This window comes from Trichomonas vaginalis, chromosome V, assembly GCF_026262505.1.
Source record: "Trichomonas vaginalis G3 chromosome V, whole genome shotgun sequence".
In the NCBI taxonomy this organism is placed as follows: Eukaryota; Parabasalia; order Trichomonadida; family Trichomonadidae; genus Trichomonas; species Trichomonas vaginalis.
Genome location: NC_067207.1, coordinates 17,466,379 through 17,489,687, shown reverse-complemented (window position 1 = coordinate 17,489,687; position 23,309 = coordinate 17,466,379). Strand labels below are relative to the sequence as shown.

The 23,309-nt window shown below is 31.0% G+C and overlaps 10 protein-coding genes across 10 annotated transcripts, besides 4 other annotated features; 4 read left to right on the top strand and 6 right to left on the bottom strand.

Moving 5' to 3' along the window:
- Positions 1-1,114: part of a mobile genetic element that runs on past the window's edge.
- TVAGG3_0354480 (uncharacterized protein) lies at positions 127-1,008 on the top strand (the record flags this gene model as incomplete). The annotated part of the gene is made up of 1 exon (XM_051231223.1): positions 127-1,008. One exon carries the CDS (start codon positions 127-129, stop codon positions 1,006-1,008), a length of 882 nt encoding a protein of 293 aa, XP_051100953.1.
- A 143-nt stretch (positions 1,115-1,257) lies between the features above and the next one.
- Positions 1,258-2,299: a mobile genetic element.
- A 356-nt stretch (positions 2,300-2,655) lies between these two features.
- On the bottom strand, positions 2,656-3,009 carry TVAGG3_0354450 (uncharacterized protein; the record flags this gene model as incomplete). Its single annotated transcript, XM_001322282.1, has 1 exon — positions 2,713-2,970. The coding sequence occupies one exon, from the start codon at positions 2,968-2,970 to the stop codon at positions 2,713-2,715; it is 258 nt and encodes an 85-aa protein (XP_001322317.1).
- A 460-nt stretch (positions 3,010-3,469) lies between these two features.
- TVAGG3_0354440 (protein ubiquitination) lies at positions 3,470-4,780 on the bottom strand (the record flags this gene model as incomplete). The annotated part of the gene is made up of 1 exon (XM_001322283.1): positions 3,470-4,780. The coding sequence occupies one exon, from the start codon at positions 4,778-4,780 to the stop codon at positions 3,470-3,472; it is 1,311 nt and encodes a 436-aa protein (XP_001322318.1).
- A 2,826-nt stretch (positions 4,781-7,606) lies between these two features.
- TVAGG3_0354430 (RNA polymerase II transcription regulator recruiting protein) lies at positions 7,607-8,101 on the bottom strand (the record flags this gene model as incomplete). Its single annotated transcript, XM_001322284.1, has 1 exon — positions 7,607-8,101. The coding sequence occupies one exon, from the start codon at positions 8,099-8,101 to the stop codon at positions 7,607-7,609; it is 495 nt and encodes a 164-aa protein (XP_001322319.1).
- Positions 8,102-9,939: 1,838 nt separating this feature from the next.
- Positions 9,940-12,352, bottom strand: TVAGG3_0354420 (ATPase activity, coupled to transmembrane movement of substances; the record flags this gene model as incomplete). The annotated part of the gene is made up of 1 exon (XM_001322285.1): positions 10,001-12,346. One exon carries the CDS (start codon positions 12,344-12,346, stop codon positions 10,001-10,003), a length of 2,346 nt encoding a protein of 781 aa, XP_001322320.1.
- Positions 12,353-12,733: 381 nt separating this feature from the next.
- On the bottom strand, positions 12,734-13,765 carry TVAGG3_0354410 (peptidyl-serine phosphorylation; the record flags this gene model as incomplete). The annotated part of the gene is made up of 1 exon (XM_001322286.1): positions 12,734-13,765. The coding sequence occupies one exon, from the start codon at positions 13,763-13,765 to the stop codon at positions 12,734-12,736; it is 1,032 nt and encodes a 343-aa protein (XP_001322321.1).
- Positions 13,766-15,187: 1,422 nt separating this feature from the next.
- Positions 15,188-15,217: a mobile genetic element.
- A 387-nt stretch (positions 15,218-15,604) lies between these two features.
- Positions 15,605-16,378: a mobile genetic element.
- Positions 16,379-16,388: 10 nt separating this feature from the next.
- TVAGG3_0354370 (immunoglobulins domain-containing protein) lies at positions 16,389-16,985 on the top strand (the record flags this gene model as incomplete). Its single annotated transcript, XM_001322287.1, has 1 exon — positions 16,389-16,985. The coding sequence occupies one exon, from the start codon at positions 16,389-16,391 to the stop codon at positions 16,983-16,985; it is 597 nt and encodes a 198-aa protein (XP_001322322.1).
- A 117-nt stretch (positions 16,986-17,102) lies between these two features.
- Positions 17,103-17,354, top strand: TVAGG3_0354380 (uncharacterized protein; the record flags this gene model as incomplete). Its single annotated transcript, XM_001322288.1, has 1 exon — positions 17,103-17,354. One exon carries the CDS (start codon positions 17,103-17,105, stop codon positions 17,352-17,354), a length of 252 nt encoding a protein of 83 aa, XP_001322323.1.
- A 404-nt stretch (positions 17,355-17,758) lies between these two features.
- Positions 17,759-19,169, bottom strand: TVAGG3_0354360 (LMO2823 protein family; the record flags this gene model as incomplete). The annotated part of the gene is made up of 1 exon (XM_001322289.2): positions 17,857-19,161. The coding sequence occupies one exon, from the start codon at positions 19,159-19,161 to the stop codon at positions 17,857-17,859; it is 1,305 nt and encodes a 434-aa protein (XP_001322324.1).
- A 774-nt stretch (positions 19,170-19,943) lies between these two features.
- TVAGG3_0354350 (DNA polymerase theta-related family) lies at positions 19,944-23,072 on the top strand (the record flags this gene model as incomplete). The annotated part of the gene is made up of 1 exon (XM_001322290.1): positions 19,944-23,072. The coding sequence occupies one exon, from the start codon at positions 19,944-19,946 to the stop codon at positions 23,070-23,072; it is 3,129 nt and encodes a 1,042-aa protein (XP_001322325.1).
- Positions 23,073-23,309: the final 237 nt, after the last annotated feature.

Sequence of the window (23,309 nt, the reverse complement as noted above, 5' to 3'; positions counted from 1 at the left end):
TGGAACGGTTTGCCAACGGAGACTTTTCAATAAAATAAAAAAATAGAGGGGGTCTCCGTTGACGAAAACGGTTTATCTCAAACTTTTCTATGAGTAGTCCGAAAAAAAACAGTTCATTTTTGTCTAATGGAAGCCAACATTAACAATTCTCAACCGCTAACCAAAGCCAAAGCCCCACAACCTCCAAGAACCGGCACAGCGGTTAGAATAACCACCAAAAAATCTAACAACGAATTAAGAGAAATTCTTCAACAAATTTGCTCTAAATATCTCAAAGACGCCGAAGAAAACACACAACCAGACGCTACATACAATACTCAGTTCTGTGAAGTTCTGAACAAAGCAATTGCTAGTTCAATTGAACTTACTAAGACAATTCCAAATCCAATTGAGCTTAGCGATGTCTTAGTTCAGTATTTTCCAACATTTACTAAGCTTATAATGTTGAGAACTTTATACCAAGTTCGTCAAAATCTTCCTCGTTACATGCAACGGTCATTCGACAAGAGAATTGCTGAATTCCAAGTCTTTAGTTACGGATATGACGAAGATGAATACGTTGACGAGTTCGGAGACAACTGTACAAAATGGTTTGAATGTTATACGACAACACAATTTGAATTCGACTTTCTCGAATTCAACGCAGCAACCATTCATATCATTGCTCTTTACCTTTCCGAACAACAACAAGACCTCGCAGATGGAGATGTTGTTACTGTCGTCATGGAAACTCCTGAACAATTCGGAAAAAAGAAGTCTCTAATTGCCAAATTCGTTCCAGGACATCAGCTTTTCCAACGCACAGAAGTCTTCTGTATTCCTGGAACTAAGTTCTTTGTCAGGAGCGAACGCAAAGAAAGATATAATGTGTCATTCAATTACACATTATATAATGTTTTCGACCCAGAAGAAGGCTTCTTCCCAGAAGCAATGGAGGAAGAAGAAGAGGAGGAGGAAATACAAAACTCTATCCAAGAAGAGTCCTCCGAATTCACACCAGAAGACTAACAATTTTCCGAATAAAAACTTCATTTATACTAAACATCTTCGGGGCTAGAAGGGGCGCAGCCCCTGGAAGCCCCACTACTTTTTTTTTTTTTTTTTTTTTTTTTTTAAATTCGATATTACAGTATCTGTATATACGTCCGCAATTGTAGTTCATTTTCCAAATTTTTTTCAAAAATCAAAAAATGAAAATCAATTCTACAGAGTTTTTATTTAAAATCATAAAATTCTCATTTTTTTGGAAAAAGTTAAGGGTGCACACGAGAGGATCATGTAAACTTCAGAATTTAGAACCTTATTTTTAGGCATTATCTTGGCTACCTATTTAGGCTCGAAAAGCAAAAAATATCAAAAAATACAACTTGAGTCCATTATGACCCTTTCATGGAGGTAGTTTTTATCCGCTAGTATTTTCCCTTTGAATCTCTTTACAATTCGAAATCAAATTCAAACCTCAGTAGAAGAAAGGAAGAATCGACTTACTACGGTTGTAATACGAATAAATACATATATTTAATTATTTTTATTTACATAATAATTGTTTGAAGCTCATATTCCATCAAATTTTTAAATAAAAACATTAAAATGTTGAAAATGTTCATATATTTTAATAGGGTTTTGGCACTTTATTGAGGAATTACTACATACATAGTCGAACTGAACTTGATATTTTGAAATTTAAATTATTTATCAAAATTAAAATTTAACTTGAAATTTATAATTATTTAGTCATATTTTGCATAATTCTAAGTAGATTTTGTAAAAAATCAAGAAAGAAAAATTTTAACGTGCTTTATTTTTTCTTTTTTATAATAATACATATTATTATATAATTAACATATTCATAATGTTTCACCCTTTCAAAAATATAATCCTCCTCCTCTCAAATAAACGTACATACGGGTGGCCTCTTTTTTCAAAAAATTAAAATTTGAAATTTTGGGCTCAAATATTAGAGATTTTTTCAACCTTCAACGATATATGTTGTCTATATCAGACCTCCTTTCTTTTTGATACTTAACATTGTTCCTAAATCTTAGCCGTTAAGGCTGTTCTGAAAATATTTTTTTTTTCGAAAAAATTCGAAAAAAATTCTTAAAATTCAAAAATCCCTTAATTCCTGAGGATTTTGGAAAAAAGTTTTTACATGAACATGTGTATATTATATGAAGTATATTGATAAGGTAAAAATCAAATTTTATTGCATATTCATCGAGAAAATAAACTAACGAATCCCTCAAAATTGAGAGGGTAATCCTCCTCCTCTCAAATAAACGTACATACGGGTGCACCCTTAAATCTAAAAAAACATTTTAAAATTAGATAGAAATCAACTATCAATTAAAATCATCGAACTATTAAAGAATCTAGAAATTTTTATTTTTAATTTTAGGGGAACAATGTGATTTATTACAGTATTTATATAATGACCCATTTAACATATTCATTGTAGAATAATAGAAATGTTCATACCTTTATATTCAGCAATATAATTTAAAAAAGTTCTCAAATTTCAGGATAAAGACTTTAATTCAAAGTATACAAAACCTAAATTATAGTCAGGATTACGAAAATTCTTTTGTAATTCAGCTCAACGTTAGATATAAAAAAATACAATCAGCAAAAGAAAAAGGATGAAGTTGTTTGATTAAGCAATAAAAACATGATTTTATTTTAAGTAACATAAATCGATAGATTGATTGAAACTTAGAAATCTGTAGGTTCGGTGTAATGTGGTCCAATAAAGTGTTCAATTTGAACAACAGTTGGTGAGGGAATGAATTTTCCTTCGTTTCCGCTGTTTGATGATTTATCTCCGTTGGTTTCAGGAATTATATCAATAGGTTCGAAAGTTTGAATGACGAAGCCGAATGTTTTCCAAAATGTAACTTCTTGAATTGTGTCTTGTTTAAATTTATTGATTTTAGTGTGCAATTCGTTTCTTTTGCCTGTTTTATTTTCCATTAATTTTGATAATGTCACTTTTTTATTACTTTATCATCATTTTCCTTGATAATTTATTGGGAAATAAGATTAAATATGACACAAAAAACCAAATGACTGATGATAAGCAATCTTATTGAGACAATTAACACAGCAAAACATTTCAATTCCTCGATATTGAAAATTTTATCAAATTAGACTCTGATATAATCATTGCCAAATTCATCTTTAGTACCATTTATTGATATGGTTACGAGAGATTCATAAAATTTCCCAAGATATACAATTTCTTTCCATCCTTTTGAATCGAATACACTTTTCATGGCAAGGAAAATAAGTAAGATTCACAGATATACAATATCATTTTATTGACAATTCGAAAATTTCATATTCCATAATAATACAAAAACCATGACTTAGTAAGACAATCCAAGAGATATAACCATTAATTACATTCACTACTTATTACATTTAAATGAAATTTTTTCTTTAATTTTACTATTTTTTTGAGAAATGTTTTTTATTTTTGTGCTCCATGAGCAACTAGAATATTATAGATTTCTGGGCTCTTGGTGTTCTCGAGAGGTGTTACATTTCTATTATTTTTGAGATTAAATTTAATATTAGGCAAAGAACACAAAATTTTTACAATTTCTGTTCTGTTATACTGGCATGCACTGTGCAGTGGAGTTTCCAGATATTTGTTTTGTGCATTAACATCAAGATATTGAATACAATACTGCACAGCTTCTAAATTTCCATTATGAACGAACCAATGCAAAGCATTATGATTATAATCATCAAGTACCTGTATGTCACCTCCAAGTTCATGCAACTTTTTGAAAAATTCGAAATCATTTATTATTGCGGACCTCATAAGCACTGTTGCACCATTATTTTCTGCCCTGACATCATTGTAACCACTAATAATAGCATATTGAAGAAGTTTATCATTGTTAATTAACGAGCGTAAAGTTTGATAGATTTCATCAAATAATTTTGGAGATTTTGGCATTGAAAAAAGTTTTTCAACTTTGAGTTTAAGATCATCATCTAAAATTTGGATTCTTTTAGTACAACCAAATTTAGTTTCAGTTAATAATCTTTTTCTAAAGCAGTCCATGAATAATTTGCATTCCTCACAACATACAGTTTTATCATAGTAATCAAAAACAGTTTGAACTCCTTCAACAGTACAAAATTGAAGTTGAATATATTTTAAAAGTCGTTTGTATTTGCTAGATTTTTCGCATAATCCTATTATTACTTCTACAATTTTATTTTCACTCATCAATATGAATTCATCATTTGTCATAATTTGTTCAATCAAATCATATCCCAAATTATCTAGGATATTAATGAGTGTATTTGTGTCGATTATGTCAAAATTAGTACATATGAACTTAATGCATTTGGAGTAATCGTTAATTAGCTTAGAATAATCGAGAAATTCATTAAAGTTTGAAAGAGACATTTCTATCTTATCAAAATAATAAGAATACTGCTTAACTAGTTCGTAATTTTCTATTTCCCGACCAATAAAGAATAATTCCTGACTTTCGTTAATTGATATTTCTCCTGAATATAATCCTTTAAGAATTAAAGCATTAAAGATTTCACAGACTTCTTCTGATACATGCTCAACAATTATTGAAAGATTATTTATAGTATTATCTTGGAAAAATAAATCTTTCACTTTATTTGATAAACAAATCGCATGATGCTTTGTTGTTGCAAACTCTTTACCATTTATTATAAATGAAAATGCATTGTCATGTTTATATAGTGCTGAACTGGCTAGATAATGAGATCCAAGAGAAACTTCAATCATGGAAATTTAACGATAAATTTTAATTCAAAAAATTTGAAATAAAAATCATGACACAGAAATATTATCAAGATCCATAATAATAAATGCCATTATGAAGATATTTAATTCATATGATCTAATGAAAGTAGTAAAATCCTTGTTCTTTATTGGGAGAATTGTCTCATATATTTTTTCAACATCAATAATGAAATATCATAATTATATCTATAAATTACATAGCTATTTTTATAACACATGGTTGAGTGTTTGATCAATTATGGGCTTCAGATGAACTCAAAAATACACTACACATCATTTTGGAAATCACTATGAAATTTTAAAGCAAACAATTTCAAATAAAAGAGCTCACTAACAAGCAGATAGATTGTTTTTCCAGGCTTATTGGGTGATGTATTTTAATGAGATGACTGCTTAACAGTATTGAAATTATCGTTTCTCTTAAATTATAGTTTAAACTCGTCTTATTGAACGATAGAATTTATTTGGTCATATCGTTTCGATTGATAAATATGTATCTCAGTTATTGTAACAATCCTATCACATCAGAGATTTCGTATCCGTACCATTCAATTTTATTCCAAGCGAGTGAAATCTCGACAAAAAGTGTCTTAAAATTGCCAATGAAAGAATACATTTTTTGCTTGTTTTCTTTTGAATGGCAATAGTAGGGCATGATTATTGAATTGGAGCTTGATAGGCATATTCAATTCATTTCAATAGATCTTGATTCAAACCCCAAAATTTGACATTGACCAAACTGCACATTTTTAGTAAATCTTTTCAATTTCAATTCATCGTTAAAATTACTTTATCGAACTAGCTGCAAAATCATTGATGCATGGAAGAGCTACGGGGTAATAATAGTTATTTAATTATTCGATCCTGCTACTTTTAATTTTTTTTCAAAATCTTCCAAAAATATTTCATCTATGAAAATTGACAATCGATTCCTGATGTATTTCATTATAGAGTTATATGCATTATTATGGTTAATAATAAATATTCTAATTTCTCGATTTTTAAAATGCTTTTTTAAAAATTAAATAATTTGCAATAGAATTTTATTAGAATAATGAAATGGCGGTAAATGACAGAAATGAAAAACAGGAGAGGGTATTGGACTGTATCACCGATTCAAAAGCATATGTTAAAAATTGAGAATGATAACAGTTGATCAAAAAAGATCCATATAACATAGTAGGATATAACATTAAATGTCTAAAATATTTTAGTCGTTATGCTGGGATAAAAAAAATAAATAATTGATATATCTAAGGGTTTCGTTTTGCGAAAAAAACGTACATTACGCAATTTCGCTAAAAAACATTTAGCTAGCAATTTCGACCTTTGACTCCACTCAAGACGTCACTTTTTTAATTTTGCGGTATCATATTTTTGGAAAATCTTTATGAATATTATATAAAAAGTCTCTTTAATATCTATATTTCATATTTTTATCGATTTTTAAAGTTTTTGCGAAAAGTATTCAATTATTTTTGCTATTTGGTCGGGTAAATGTCAGATTTGCGACATTTTCTGATATGATATTCAGATTCTACGTTGATAATAATGCTTATAGAACCCTCTTGCTATTGTGTCAAAATTGCGAAACCGATAGCAAAAATATCTCGCAATATCAAAATTGAGATATTGAGTGAATTATGCATTATAGAGATTAAAAATCTGATTTGTGAAAACATCTCATCAGTTTCTAGCTAATTCAAAAATCTTTACTATCTTATTTGATTAAAATGAAAAGGGAATAGTTTCATTATGCTTTAAAGGACAGCCTTATAATATAATCATAGTTTTCGCTCAATATGCTGCATTTTTTTTCGAAATCTATGGTCAATATCCTAAATACTGATTGCTTTGCATTCATATCTCTTACATTTTCTATACCCACATCACTATTCATTGCTATTCCTATCTTTTTCATTTTTGTTTGTTTCTCATAATTTCTCAAAAAACATGATAACTTGATATTTGTAAATATCATACTTTATAACGTAAATAAGAACTTGACCTATTAAGAAAAGCAGTAATGAAAAGAAAATCTGAAATTCATAAAAATTACAAGTTTCTGATGACAATTAGCTTAATTAAACCAGGTACAAGATTATATAATTGTATTTTCTATCCAATTATCCATATAATATCTTATCCAGAAAAAATAACTTGATCAATACCAAATGATTTTTTAACTAGTAAATAAAGTATTTTTTTACACACACATTGTATATCATAGTTTTTTTTTGGTTTCGCAAAACATCCAAAAACAAATATGCTATAAAAGTGACAATTTTAGCAAAACGAAACCCTTAATATATCAGAAATTTTAGCTGGAAAAATATCTTAGAATGTCATTATCATTAAATTTTTTGCTATTATTCTATTTTATATTTGTGAAGATTTTTGAATAGATTTAGACAAAAAATGACACACAGTACATATTTAAATTGAGAGTACCAAAAAAAATTTCCAAAAATGACTACTAAAAAATAAGCGATATTGGAAAATTCTTCATTTCTTAAAAAGTCGTTAAAAGAATAAAATAATTGAGATTCAAGTTTTTCTGAGGAATATGAAATATGTAAACTATACAATTTCGTTATATTCAATTTTATTAATTGAATTTTTGTTTTAATTGATAAAATATCATTTAACAGTTGCTTTCAGTACAATCAATTAAACGTGCTTTTCAAAATTGAAAGGAAGAGCATTAATTCAATTTACAACGCACTAACGCTTTATCAGAATTTTGATGACATATCTAAAATCCATATAATCGATAGAATTTATTCATAAATATACAAAAAATAAAAATTAAAATAAAAAGTAAGATTCTTCTTCTAATGCTGCTCCAAAGTCGGTTATTAAATTGTGCCACAGTGCATCAGTAAGTCCATTATTTTCCGAACATGAGTCGCTTGAATTTGAGCTTTCAATTTCTCTTGGGCGGATTCTTGGTCTTCCACGCGGTCTAACAGGCACTATTTTCTTCTTTGAGATCTGCTTATAGCGAATCTTAACTTGATCTCCAGATCTATTAGCAAGGAATTTTGCAATTAAAGTCCAGCGATTGCCAAACTGCTGGAATGATTCGAGTATGACTCTGTCTTCGTCTTCTGTCCATTTTTCTCTGCTCTGACTTAAGAATCCTTTGAATCTTTCGATGATTGAACGTCTTGAATGATTTGAACTAAGTTTTGTTTCCAATTCATCCATTGCTAAGAGCAAATTATCCCCGTACTTGGAAACTACTTCGAGTATTTTCCTATCTTCTTCTTTTGAGAAACGATGTATCACTCTTTTAGACATGACAAGACAAAAAATGAAATTTTTCAATTATGATCAGCCAACATCTCACCTCTTTCAATTTTAATACCATTCAATATTTGAATTGTTAATAAATGCCTATCAGATATTATATTCTGCATTATAATTTCATCATATTTTTATCATCGTAAAGAATTTTCTGAAATCGGGCATGTCAAATAAAATCATAAGAATAAATAGTATATTATAATCATGTTTAAAAACGATTCAATGTAAATTGTCTGCGTTTTCGAAAAATATTAATTCTTAAAAAATGAATCATGATCTACCAGTGTATCATAAATATTTTTCTAAATGAACGTCAACGTGCTTCGATTGACACTCAAAAAATATTCTTCAGAAAATTTAAGTTTAAGGATCGAAATCATATAACTCAATAAATAATAACATTATTAACAATATTGAAAAATAAAAATCCGAATTTACATCAGAATTTGAAAGCTCATTTTTGTGATAACTTTTTAAAAGTGAAATCATAAATACTTTAAAGATCAAATAAGAATCATTTATCTTGCATGATATTATTTTAAATATTTTGTCAATTTTTTTATATCCTGACTTTTTTTTGAAGGAGAAAACTATCTAAAAGAATTCGTTTAATGACCACAAATCGTAACTATACGATGTTGTGCAAGTGACTAAAGCACATGTTATTCATAAAATTGTTCATTTATCAAATTAAAGTCAATTTTTTTAAAAGTCAATCTTGAATTATAAAAAAAAATTGTTAAAGCTCCTCTGTATAAAAATTTGATAGTATATCATATAAACATTGAAATTATGAATTATCAAAAACTTGAATTTGTTTATTTTCTTATCATCGATATTACATTTACAGTTTAGACGAATTTATCACAAATTTTCGGTTTGCAAACGAACAAGAGGAAATAACCAATGGAAATCGTGAGAACTGTAATCACTTAATTTGAAATTTTGGTTAATTGCTTAATTATATTTCATTATTTACTTCAAATGCATTATATATTTATTTCCTTTATTCTATTAAAAATGATAGTTTTTCATAATTCTTATTATAATTGAAATGGGAGTTAGATCCATTTACCTTCTTGTAAAACCGATTGTCAATTTAATAATATGTTTTAGTAAATGACTGTTAATGTATTACATAATGGATATAAAATTTTTGCTATTTACCGGCCATTAGATCAAGAAACCACATGTGCTATGAATACGAAATCTAATACAATAACTATTAATACTCTATATTCATATTTCCCATTTATTTTCAATTTTTTCGGAACTAAAAGTTTTTGAAAATGCCCAAAATGATTCAAGATCATTTCAAAATTGCTATACTCTGTTGTTTGTAATTACATTTAACGATCAATGATAATATTTTGTTAAAAATTAAATTGATGTAATATAAATCATTTTTTTTGGTCTGAGAGTATGTAATATTATTATTGCCGTCAATGAATAAAACGGTATTATTTCGAGCCTTTACCTTTCAAGATTCCATTAATTGGCCCTGGAATTTTTATTTTATATAGAACTATCGCTAATATTGGCATAATTGGGTCATAAGATGAATCTAGACGCTATCAGTCATCAGTATTACTTATTGATAAATTATTGATACATCGTATCAAGATTGATAAAAACGTTTTGAAAATTTGCCACCAAATAATTTGGACAATTTCTGACAAAATTGATCGCTTAGATTGAATAGACGTGCATTCAAAATTTTCTGTCATCAAGAGTATTTTTTGAGGGTTCGATATACGTTGAAACCAATCAGTATATCATTCTATAATTAAACGATCAAATTTATCAAGAAAAAGTAAAAAGATAGAATCATATTTGAATGATTGAAAGAAAAGAATTTAATATATATATATTAAAACATATAAAATAAAAAAATTAATGATTCATATTAATTTCTGCTTCAGCGTGTTGTATCATTTTGATCAACGTATCTTCCAACTGTTCAACACTGAAACTATATGACTTAATTCCGAGTTCATCCTTTCTTTTATCGAGTTCTTCCAACAGAATTGACGCCTTTCTATCAACAGGCACAATAACCGTGTCTTTCCTGTCATCAGCCATTATGCTCTGTGGTATAATATTCTTAGCAATATCTAAGACAGGACCGACCGTTCCGTCCTCTCTTTCGACCCTCAAAATATAACCGCAGTTGAATTGTTTCCTCAATTCTGTCGATGTCCCCTGGAATGGCATGTCTCCCCCTGCGACAATGAACAATCTTGATGACACAGCTTCAGCTTCTTCCAATGCGTGGCTTGTGATGATCAACGTCGAATCCTTGAGACCAGAGATTGTCTGCCAAATCAATTGTCTTGCTTGAACATCAACACCAGCTGTTGGTTCATCCATGACAACAATTGGAGGATTTCCAAGAAGAGAAAGTGCCAAACACAGTTTTCTCTTTTGTCCGCCACTGAGATCTTTTGCTCTTGTACTCATTTGGTGCGACATTTGAAGAGTTGTTCCGAAAAAGTCAATCGCGCAGTCGAGATCTTCTTTTTGGATACCGCGGAGAGCTCCAAACAACTCGAAATGCTCGCGTACAGATAAAAGACCAATGAGGACATTGTCTTGGAAGCAAATACCAAGATAGTTGTGGATCTCTTGGAATTGATTGGTCGGATCACCATCAAAAAGTGAAATTTCGCCACCAGAACATTTTATTGCGGCACTGAGGGTGTTTATGATCGTGCTCTTGCCGGCACCGTTCGGCCCGATCATGACAATCACTTCGCCTTTCTTTACTTGGAAGGAAACATCTTTTACGGCTGTTACGGGCGTGGCTCCTGAAAAAACTTTGTGTAAGTGGTCAACTTTTATGGCGATGTCTGCGTTTTTGACCTTGTTATAGTCTATCTGGCCTTTTCCATGGAATAATGCTTTCCAGGCGCTTAATTTGAAGACATCTTGGATATGCATCGGCTGAACTCCGAAATGTCTTGGTAAGAAGGTGTTCAAAAGAAGGAATATGATACCGTAAACAACTATGTCAATTCCGAACCACATGAATCCCCATGAAATCTTGTAAGGTGAATCTTGATAGAAATCCGACCAATGGTAGCCATTGTAACCCCTCTTAACGTGGTCGTAAAAATTCATTACCATGACTTCGTACGTAGAAAGTGGGAAAATGGACATACCGTGCTTGGCCTTATCGGAAGCATTTGGTTGTAGTGTGTAAAACTGGTGGACGTAGCAGAAGAAAATACCGAACACGGCAAATACAATAGCTTGGGAACGTCCGTGTTCGGATTTCTGCATACAAACCATAACACATGACATAAAGAACGTATGAGCGACCATAAATAAGAAGGTGAAGGCCATGAAAAGGCTAAAATCGGTTCCTTTCATACCGAACCAGTAACACATTTCCAAGGCGAAGAAGAGATACGCGATTAAGCTGAATCCAATCATGATTACGAAGTTTACTATCCAATACTGGAGCTCCGTCATGCCCATAAGGAACATTAAAGTTGTAATTTTCTCTCCTTTTTCGTCAATAATACTTTGAATAACTGGCATCGTTGCTAGAATAACGGGGACAATGCCAAAGAAGGCAAAGAATAATTGTATATCGAATTCATTAAACGATTTCTTTGTGGGAAACGGTTGTCTGTCAATATGAGAAATTTTTGGAGAAAATGGCATCATTGTGAGGTAATCTACGATAACTTGAATTAGACCTTCTTCAGGACGTCCGTAAGTGACTTGTTCGTAGATGGTAAACTGAGGATTTCTCATTGCATCTGAAGCATTTCCATTTTTCCAATGTAAACCAATGGCATTGCTGTCTGTTTGATATATGAAGTTACGCATCTCATCAACAGTGTCAACTATCGTTGAATTGATTTTTATTTGTTCTGCAAGTCTGTCAATGACCATTGCCTTTAAAAATCGTGTATTAGAACAGTTTGGTAATAAAACAATACGTGGAACTGCTTTTCCAACTCCGTATAAAAAGATACCTAAAGTTAAGTTTATATTTGCAGGTCCTTCCATTTCGGGATTTGGATTTTCTGGTACTTTAAATCTTGCATAGTGATAAATAGGGAATAAAAGTAATGTTAAAGTGCAAGCGCCTAAAAACTCAATTATTGAAGGAAAATGTCGAACTTTTGTGATTATATCTTTCTTTAATAAATACCTTAACGAACGCCAGAACTGAGGTTTTCTGGAAGTCCATAGACCACCAGTTTCAGCGTTGTTTGATCCAATCATTTGTTTTTTTACAAAAAAAAATTTTTTTTTGATATTGAATTTGATTAAAAATTTCAAAATACAATCAATATATACTCATGGAGGCCCACCTATCAGATTTATGCAATATGGTTAACGATATCTCCATATCATGGAAAGAAATGGCGAAATGAAACAGTCGATTCAAATCACTGTAATAGAACATATCCTTTGCGAATAAACTTACAGAGTAAATGGTTTTAATGTCATAAAATCAAAATTTCTAATTCAATATTTATCTTAAATTTTAAGATTTTAGATGTTTGTAGTTATAGTAAGATTACCACAAACAGTATTTCTATTGAATTCTTAATCGCAGGAAAAAATATAAAGAAATTGAATTAATATAAAAATAAATACAAACAGTTTTTATACAATTTCACAATATTCACATTCTACTTTTTTATCCTCTTCTTCTTCCGAGAGGAGCATTGATTCAAACCCCGACATTCTGTGAGGACAAGTTGGGGGCCTCATTTTAAGGGAAATTTCGGAAATTTTAGCAATTTCTTTTGCTCTCAATTTTTCCCAGTCAAAATACCTTGGCTGATGGCATAATCTGTCGATTGCGTTATCAATCATAATTAAAATATGATCATAAGGCGGAGTCTCATCAAATTGAAGACTCTGAATAGTTTTGTATATTTCTATGAACTCTGGAGGCAGAGATTTACATAAATCTTGCGCAGACATTAAAGTTTTCAATTTCTCGGATAATTCCATATCTTTACTTCCTGGCCATGGAACGTGACCTTCAGCAAGCTCAATAACGCTGTAAAACCATGACATAAGGTCATCTCGACGAGATAATGAAAAACCTAAGTGAGAGTTCAAAGAGGCATAACGACATGTACCAACATAACCGCAATTTGGATCAAAATCTATATGTTTTCCGGTTTTTGGGTTGATAAAGAATGCAGATAATCCAAAATCTATCAAACAAATAGGATGATCGCGATTGGCTCGTATTAGAAAGTTCGAAGGTTTTATGTCACGATGAACAAAACCGCAATTATGAAATTCTTGAATACATTTAAGCATTTCTGAGGATAAACGCAGAACGGAATAAGTTTTATAATGACTATCTGGTAAACATCTTCTCATCTTTGATAATGAAGGACCTAAGAGTTCCATAATACAATAATAAAATTTTTCTGTTTTTCCTTTCTCGATTAGTTTCGGAAAAAAATCCGATCCCTGCAATTTTTCAAGGAAATACATCTCTGATAGAAGTGCTTTTCTTTTTGCTGATAAATATTCTGTTTTCATTGCATAAACGTTTTTATTCAGGTCTCTAACATTATAAATATCTCCATAGCCACCTCTACCAATATGTTTGGTTATTTCATACTTGTTCACACGGTAACCAACCGATAACTCAGGCCTTTCGGAAGATTTCATAATGATATATTATTATAATGGATTTTGTGAGGATTTTTTACAAATTGAATACTTGTAAACATTTAATGCAAATCTGTTTGCAAATCCTAGTTCATATTTTTAGACTGCATAATCTGACTTTATTTATTTTTGTCACTTTTGATTTTTGTAAAGATTTAACGATGCGATTATTTGATTTGAAGTAATTTGCTTGAATAATGATAGTATTATATGAGAGCAGCATAGTTTTTAAAATTGAATAATTTATAACGTTAGAATTCAAATGAAAAAAAGAATGTAATGATTTTTTTTGAAGCTCATAACTACTTTAACTCGTATGAAAGCATGAAGTAATCAACTCATTAATCCTTTACATTAGATTTTCAAGTTGATTATCCTCATATACATAACTTTTTTATTTAATTTTATTAGAATCTCTAAGTTACATATGGAAAAAAACATATCAAAACCTAATTAATATAACTATTTTAGGAAATGTTAAACTAAAAACAATGCAATATTGACTAAAAAAGAAGATTCAACAACGATTTTGTTACTTCACTTCTGATAAGCATTATTCGTAAATGGTACATTTCACTTACCATTATATTGCATTTTTCTAATGAAATTACAGAACAATATCTATGTGAAAAAGATGAAATTAGAAATTTGGAATTTCTTCTCATTTTAAGCAAATCAGAACAACATTCAAATAAATATTCAAGACAGCAATACATTTTATCAAAGATAAAGATTTAAAATAACCCACAGTATGAAAAATTGCATTCATAAATTTTTTTTACTCGGATTGTGAGCAAAATGTAATGACAAAATTTCACAGATCTTAACCATTTATAGAATAATAGGTAGCTATTCAATACCAATAATGTTTCATGAGAGTAATTGATATATTTTAGTAAGAATAATTGAATCATTGCCATTTATTGCATCTGAGACAATTAATCTTCATTATCACACTAACCATAATTAGTTTTTTCATTCACGACCACGGAGATGGCAATAACACGTTAGATAAGAATGAGAGTAATTTTTGACATATTAATTCAATTTTGAAATAAAAAATATAAATGATTTGAGATAAAAATTGAGAGAGGGTCAAAGTTGCTATTTGTCACTTTTCCACAAGAATATAATGGGGAAAAAGTTATCATATAGTTGATCTCATTGGCTGAGGTGAGAGATTCATGTAGTGTAATGGGATAAACAGTGGGATTGCTGCTCTAAGTCCTAGGTTCGAGACACATTGGCTTAATTTTTCTCTTTTTTATTGACGTAAACTATTCAATTTTTGTGTTCTCCATTCAAATTTCAGAATTTTTTTTGCAGATTTCACGCTACATTCGAAGTTACCTTTTGTAACAACCACCACTGCCTACGAAAGACGAAAGTGTGTCACGATTTCACCCGGAAATCCGACGGTTGTTTAAGAGTATGCACTTTTGTCACCTACTCGATAAAAATTGCCTGTATTTAATCGTATGACTAATTATGATTGAATTCATAAATTAATAAATAATACTTAACAATTATACAGTTATATCCTAAATTCACAGAAATAAGGCAAATAATTTAATAATGTTTCAAAAACGATCAGAGATTCTAAAATACTCTTTATATTTCCAATATATATTGTGAACATTGTTCGGTTAATGATGTTACATGTTTTAAAAGTTTGTGTGCCATAAATATTTGGGCAAATCAAAAAAAATTGAAAATTAAGAATTTTGAATGAGATATGAATGACAATTTATATTCGATAAAATATAGCTGCAAACATTACATACATTGTTTTAACAAATTGGTTAATGTTTTTGCGCTATTAAATTTTGATAGTAAATTGTTATAGACCGAAAATAGATTTTTTCGGTTTTCTCTTCAAATAATTGAAAGAATGATACTATTATAGGTTTATTATATTATATAGCATATAATCATGCTATAGCCGAAAATTATAAGTTTTGAGAAGATTGAATAGAACACAAATAAATTTGAATGTAAGTTAAATTGCTTGTTGTTTTTAATAACTATTTAATGAGAAATCCAATATTGCAAAATTCAAATTGAATGATTGAAAGAACAGAAAAAGTCATTCTTTTCAATTTCGAATATGTTTCATTGTATTTATAATTATATGCCAAATAAGATATTTAAACTTGATTTTTGAAGGAAAATTCACAAAATTGAATGAATTCAAATAATTTTTATTCAAAAATAAACTAGTTATTTGAGTTTACCACTAATTATCCATTCAAACTACAAAGTTTGTAATTTAAAATATTTTGTGAGATCAGATTGAATTAATTCAAGGTTCTTTTCAATTAATATTAATGACCATATTACGCATTTTCGAACATTCTAAACCAAATATCTAAAAATGGGAGACGAATGTTAAATTTGCTAGACATGGGGGAGTTGTCTGCAAAGTTTTAGCTCTTATCTCTAACAAAAAATTATTTTTTAAAAAAATGACCGAATACGTTTCACAGCGAGAAAAAAATAAAAGGCAAGATAGAATTTTCTAGACATAAAGAAGTTGTTTACCGAGTTTTAGCTCTTATCTCTAACAAAAAATTAATTTTTAAAAAAATGACCGAATACGTTTCACAGCGAGAATTTATGGAAGATGAATCTTCTGCTGGTATACGAGTTTTCCACGATCCCAGATGTACAGCCAACTGTTGAACTCGTTAAAAACAAAGAATCTTATCTTTACAATCAAACAATTATTCTCACAGCAACAATCCAAGACACAGATATCGGAGACGAACTTACACTCACAATTTCCAATGATCATTTTGGAACACATACTGAAACAATCACATCCGATGGTGAGAATAAAACTTTCAACTTCACTTTTGTAGCAGATGAAGCAAAGAATCATGTATTCACAGCTACAGTTAAAGATCAAGTGGGCAAGCAGGCAACAGCCACAATTTCAGCTATGGTTTATCCATTAAGAACACAGCCTCCAAAAATCGACCCAATACCAGAATCAAGAACCTACACAACACAAACTCTTCCAAATACTGTTATCACTACAGATCTCCCGACAACAGTTTATAACGGAACAAACTTTTACTTATCAAAGTCTTACGTACAATATGTAACTCTTCAAGGAGAAACATATGTAGTTGTTGAAGTTGAAACAAATGTATTGTATGCCAGGGTTGGAGATGCAACACCTAAACCACAGGAGAAGAAGAGCAAATTACCATGGTGAATCTTTGTTGTTATTGGCTGTGCAGCATTACTTATCATTGTTACCATCATTGCATTTATTATTTGGAAAAAGAGGCAAGATGATGATACCGAAGATTCTGAAGATATCACGATATCAATGCAAGAAGAAAATGCAGTACTTAGCCCAGACTTCCTCAGCTCTGTCACTGTCATCACAGATAATCCATTGTACAATGCTGGTGAATCAATTGATGGCGATCCTGAGGATGTTTTCAGGAAAGATTTCGAACAGTCTGATTCTACTATTGAAGGAGTTTTCCTCAATGAAAGTGATGCTACTTGCAACAACATCTTCTTAAATAACAATGTACCAAGTGAGAGTATCCTTACTCAGAATAATCAAGTGTAATTTGTTTTCTTTTTTTATACCCTTCATTTTTAGTTTTTTGTAATTTTAAAATAAATTCACCATTTGATATATTTCTTGTAAAATATCTATTTCATAAAGATTTTTTGTGCGATAATTTGAATATTTCAAATCATAAGAAATCGTTTTTGGAAGCCCAATGCTTTTGATTGATGAAATTTTCATATAAAGTTAAAACATTACGATATATTTGTACTGTAATGAGTTTTGTTTTTGCTCAATAATCTTTACACCAAACTGTTTTTTCCAGATCTATCTCATTGAAAAACAGTACAAATGTTAACAGTATATCTTAAATTTATCATTATTAATATCAGATGAAGATTTACATTAATTTTTATTTTAATATTAAAGTTAAAATTCTATTTGGAATGCATAAATGAGAAGTTTATATGAAAGTAAAATGATTCTACGCCGATTTGGCCGCTTGCAGGCTATTTTATTACATAAAAAATTATAATAAGTTCAAAATACGTAATATTTTTTATTCATTGCCTTCATTCATGCGAATAACCATGGCGTCAGCAAGCTTTGGAACAAACCACGTTGACTTTGGTGGCATCATCTGTCCTTCATCAGAAACGTCGAAGAGCTGAGACATTTCGACAGGTGGAACAGCGATAGCGAGCATATCATCTGTCTTGACTGCTTCCTCGAGTGCATGAAGGCCTCTTGTGCCTCCAATGAACTTAATACGAGGATCGTTACGTAAATCGTGAATTCCGAAGATTGGTGTAAGGCAGAAGTCAGTAAGGATCTTGGAATCGATGTTGTCGGCAGCAGACTCTGAAAGGGCCTTAGCTACAAACTCCATTCTGTACCATTTCTTGTGGATGTAGAGAGAAAAGACTTTGTGCTCTGTTGGACGTGCGTGGTGGGCTGGAAGGAAGTCTGGTGTGTTTGGTTTCTCTTCGCCTGTCATCTGTGTAAGTTTGAATCCATGTTCTTCCAATTTCTTGAAGAGTTCTTCTTCAGAAAGCTTGTTCTGCTTGATGACACGGTTGTAGTCGATAACGCAGAGCTCATCATCGGAGAAAATGCAGGCCATGAAGTAGCAATATGGCTCTGTTCCTGTGTATTTGTCGCCAGCGGCCGCTTTGTGCTCTTTCCAGACATTGCAAGCGGATGCAGCGCGGTGGTGGCCATCAGCGATGTAAAGATGTGGTACTTGGGCGAATAATTCTTCAATCTTCTTGACTTGCTCGGCATCGTCAACGAACCAGAGCTCGTGATCTGTATTATCGAAATCAAGATGGGCGGCGCGGTCAGCTGGTCTCTCTGTAAGCTTCTTGACGTAGTCACGAAGTTCTGGGTGGTTATTTCCACGATATGCGAGGAAAACGGAGCCAACGTTGGCGTTTTGGATCCTTACGGTCTTTGTACGATCCTCCTCTGGAGCCTTACGTGTATGTTCGTGTTTCTTGATGAGGCCTTTCTCGTATTGCTCGCAAGAGACAAGTGCATAGAGGCCAGTTTGAGAATGGCCGCCAAGTTCTGCACGATAAGCATAAAATCCTGGCTTGTCAGCACGAACAAGAAGCTGATCTTTGATCCATTTCTGAAGGTTTTCAGCACCTTTCTGGTATACGCAGTCCTCTGTTGCGTCAACACCTGGGAAGGCGATTTCAGGACGATTAATGTGAATTACGCAATTTGGACGTTCCTTGCCCATTTTAGCGGCTTCTTCACGTGTAACGACATCATATGGTGGAGCGATAACTTCGCTTATTTTATCTGCTGGTGGAATGTATCCTCGGAATGGCTTTACAATGATTCCTGATGAAGACATTTAGGGTGAACTCAATTCTGCTAACCGTTTCTCTCATCGTTTTCTTAAAAACAATTTCACTTAAATTTAAATAATAGTTTTGATTGAATGAATAATGTTCAACTTAACGATGTCTTTTGATGTTTTTTGTGAGATTTACACTCCACAATTTGGAGATTTGAGTCTCCTTGAAATTTGTATTCTTTAATCTCACGAACTGATAACAATTTTATCAAATATTTGTAATGTAAACCCATTCAAAATAATAACTTAGCTTTTGACAATTTTTTAAATGACAATTGAATCAGAATTAATATTTTGGCTGCATTCGAATAATGAATTCAATTTCATCAAAATAAAATTCTTACGTTGACAGATTTCGCCTAAAATTTTCAATCAAATTTGGCGATAGAGTTAGTAGATCTAGGGATTTGGAGTGGATATGATGTTGCTTGTCAACCAATATAGCTAATATCAATTTAAAACATCCTATTATAAGGCAAGATTTTCAAGAATTAAATCACAATTCAGGGTTAATTGATAGTTAAATGGAATTTGGAATGACATATCGAATTTCGTTGCTTTTCTTATAGACGCTAATATATTATTGATCGATTAAGAATAAAGATAAAAAATAATAAATTTATCCTTTGGTATATTGATAGCTTAAGTAAAAGTTTTGATTATTTTACTATGAATACTTTGATTTTCCCAAAGAATAATGTTATCTTAGTGTAAAAAATTTTAGAAAGCAAGTTCCCCGATGATTATTTTCAATTCAATTTTCCAGCAGAGATGAATTAATGAGTAAAAATGGAGTAAGCGAGCCAGAGATTCAGGATTTGCTTAATCCGAAGAAAGGAGTAGAGATTACAGTCAAGAAGAAACCCAGAAAGAGAAGTAGAATGACAAAGAAAAAGCGCGAATTCCTCAAAAAACTCGCAACAAAGATAAAAAAGCCGAAAGAATACACAGTAGATGAAGAAATGACCTCACTAGGTATTCCACCCTTCCTACAACATGCATATCTAAACGGTATTCCTCAGCCATCCATCACAAAGCTCAGAGATTGGCAAATCGAATTATGCAAAGACGAGAACTGGAGACAAGGCAAGAACACTGTATTATTAGTACCTACATCAGGTGGTAAGACAGTAGCAGCAGATTTAGCTGTAGCTCAAGTTCTTCAAGAAAATAAAAATTCAAAAGTCATTTATACATTGCCATTCGTTGCCTTAGCGAACGAGAAGTACACAGAGTACGAGAAAAGGTTCTTCGAATACCAAGTCCGCCCTTTCTACCAAAATATCGGTGGATCAGATTTCAGAAGAGGAAACATCGCAATTTGTACATATGAAAAAGCCCATGCCTTATTAAATTCTGCCATCCAAGGCGGTTATTCCCATTCAATTAAATTAATAATTATTGATGAAGTGCATATGATAGGCGAAGAAGGGAGAGGATCAGTTATAGAAGCATTGATACTCAAAGCAAAACTAATGAATGATAAACCAAGGTTGATTACGTTGACAGCAACAATTAATGAATCAGATTGTCAAAAATTAGCGAATTGGATTGATGGAAACACATTTATTTGGAGAACAAGACCTACACCAATCAAGCAGATCATTAAGAAACAGGATGGTTCGTTGAATTTAATAACAAATGAAGGAAATCTTCAAAAAATTTTGACAATAAAAAGTTCGAATGATGACAAAGACCATTTAATGCCATTAATAAGGACATTGTTGAGTAAGAAACCTGATTCCTCAGTTATTGTATTCGTAAACACACGGAATGATACAATAAACATATCGAATTTGATTTCGAAATACATGTACAATGATAAAATAAATTTACCAAAATTGAAACAACCATCAGAAGAACTGATAAACAGAAGGAATAAACTTATAAAAGATTTAGCAGCAAACAGTGGAATTATTGATGAAAACACTGCTAATTGTATTAAATCAGGAGTTTTGTTTCATCACGGTGGATTGTTGATGGAAGATAGAAAACTCATTGAAGAAGCAGCGAGAAATAAAACAATCAATGTTTTAGTTGCAACAACAACTTTGTCTGCAGGAGTAAATATTCATGGTGTTGCAAGAGTTATTATTCATAATATATATAGATACAACCAGAAAAAGAAACAACTGATGCCGGCAAGTCAGTACACACAAATGGTTGGAAGAGCTGGAAGAAGTGGTCTTCCTGGAGAAGCATTCATCTGCATGAAATCAAATAATCAAAGTGAAATTAATGATATTTTGAATCTGTCAAAAAATAAAATTCCTGATATTGTTCCGCATCTTTTGGATGGAGAATCTACTGATAAGTTCTTTCTCCAGTGTCTAGCAATTAAACTACTGAGACCAGACAATGGTTTGAGAACATTTGTCGAAAACTGTTTCACTTTCGCTTCTTCAAACAAAGAAGAAATGGATTTCCTGTCTAAATTTGACCAAAATCAAAATGAAAATGGAAATTCTCTTGATGAAAATGGAATAATTCTTGATAAGAATGGAAAGATTAGTTATATAAATGAGAAAAATGATTTGGAAAATCAAAATGTTCTTGTTGGAAATGGAGAGAATGATATTAGAAATGAACATTCAAATGAAAGTTTCGAATGTTTAAATGATAGATTTGATGCAGAAAATGGGAAAAATGAAGTTGAAAATGAGAGTTTAGAGAAAAATGGAGATGATTCAATGGATAATATGGATTTTTTGGCAATGATAGATAATGAGAATGGGAATAATGGTATAAATGATGAAAGAGATGAAAATTCTCATGAAAATAAGGAAAATTTTAATGTTTTTCAAAATAATATTGAAAATAATTCTTCAAAAACAGAAGAAAATCAAGCTAAAATTGAAAGTTTTAATGGTGACATTGAAATTGATTCTAATTCTAAGGATTTTAATGGAGATCGAAATCAAAATTCTGAAATTTTGTCTGACATCAATAAAAGTGACAGAATTGATGTAATGAATGAAGAAAATGATGAATTTCGAATTAAAAATGAAGAAAGAATGTCAAAAATCGATGAATTGTGTCAAATTATCGGCAAAAGAATGAAAGAGGACGAATTGATAGATGATGACATGAAGGTCACCAAGTTTGGGATGGCTGTAGCTGGTAGTTCTCTTTCTGTTGAAGAAGGAAAAATTTTGAAAAAAATTATTTCGAAAACCGAAGAAAATCTTTGTATTTCCGATGAGATACATTTATTATCTCTTTGTATTTCCCCTCTTTCTGTATCTAATTCGGTGAAATCTCTTCCATATGACTCTCCTATTTTGATAAGAATATTTTCGCAGCACAGGCATGTAATAAAAGTCGTAACCGGAATGAACGATGCCCAAATCGAACACATGCAGGACTTAGTAAAGATTTATGGAGGAAATGGACGAATAAATCCTGCAATTGACAGTGATTTGGACAGAATATTTGCAGCAGTGATACTTAAGGAGCTGATTAATGAAGTTCCGATGAAAGAAATTTCGAAAATGTTCCAAATTGATTTTGGATCGATACAAAAGCTTCAAATGGAAGCAGCTACGTACGCAGGACAGATAAATAGGTTCTGCGAGATAACTGGTTCGGTTGTTTTGGCTGGAGCTCTGAATAAATTCCGTCAAAGACTGAATTTTGCTGCGAGAACTGATTTACTGGCTTTGATGTCGATTCCAAGCTGTTCTAGAGATACAGCAAGAAAACTGGTTGACAAAGGTATAAATACCCCGATAGATCTTGCAAATCTCTCTGTAAATCAAATTGCAGGGTTACTTGTAAATGAGGGGGAAACACCTGATGAATATTTATTTGGAATTTCAAAGAAATTGCTGTCTGACGCCACTGTTTTCGCTCAGAGCCTTGAGAAGATCGAAGAACTTGAGGATAAGGCTGTATTGAACTATCAATGAATGTTTTGTTTTTTGTTATTTTGTTTTTATATAAAAAATTATATTGTTTTTTTTTAAATCTATTTACGGATATTTTTGATATAATCAAGATTTTTGAGTTATGTGCGCATTTATTTAATACTCTATCTCCCAAAAAAATAAAAGTTTAATTAATTACTGTATGATTGTATTTGCTTGTGTTATCTACTATAATATAATTTTGTTCATTGGGTTATGTCATAGGCATAAGCATTTTAA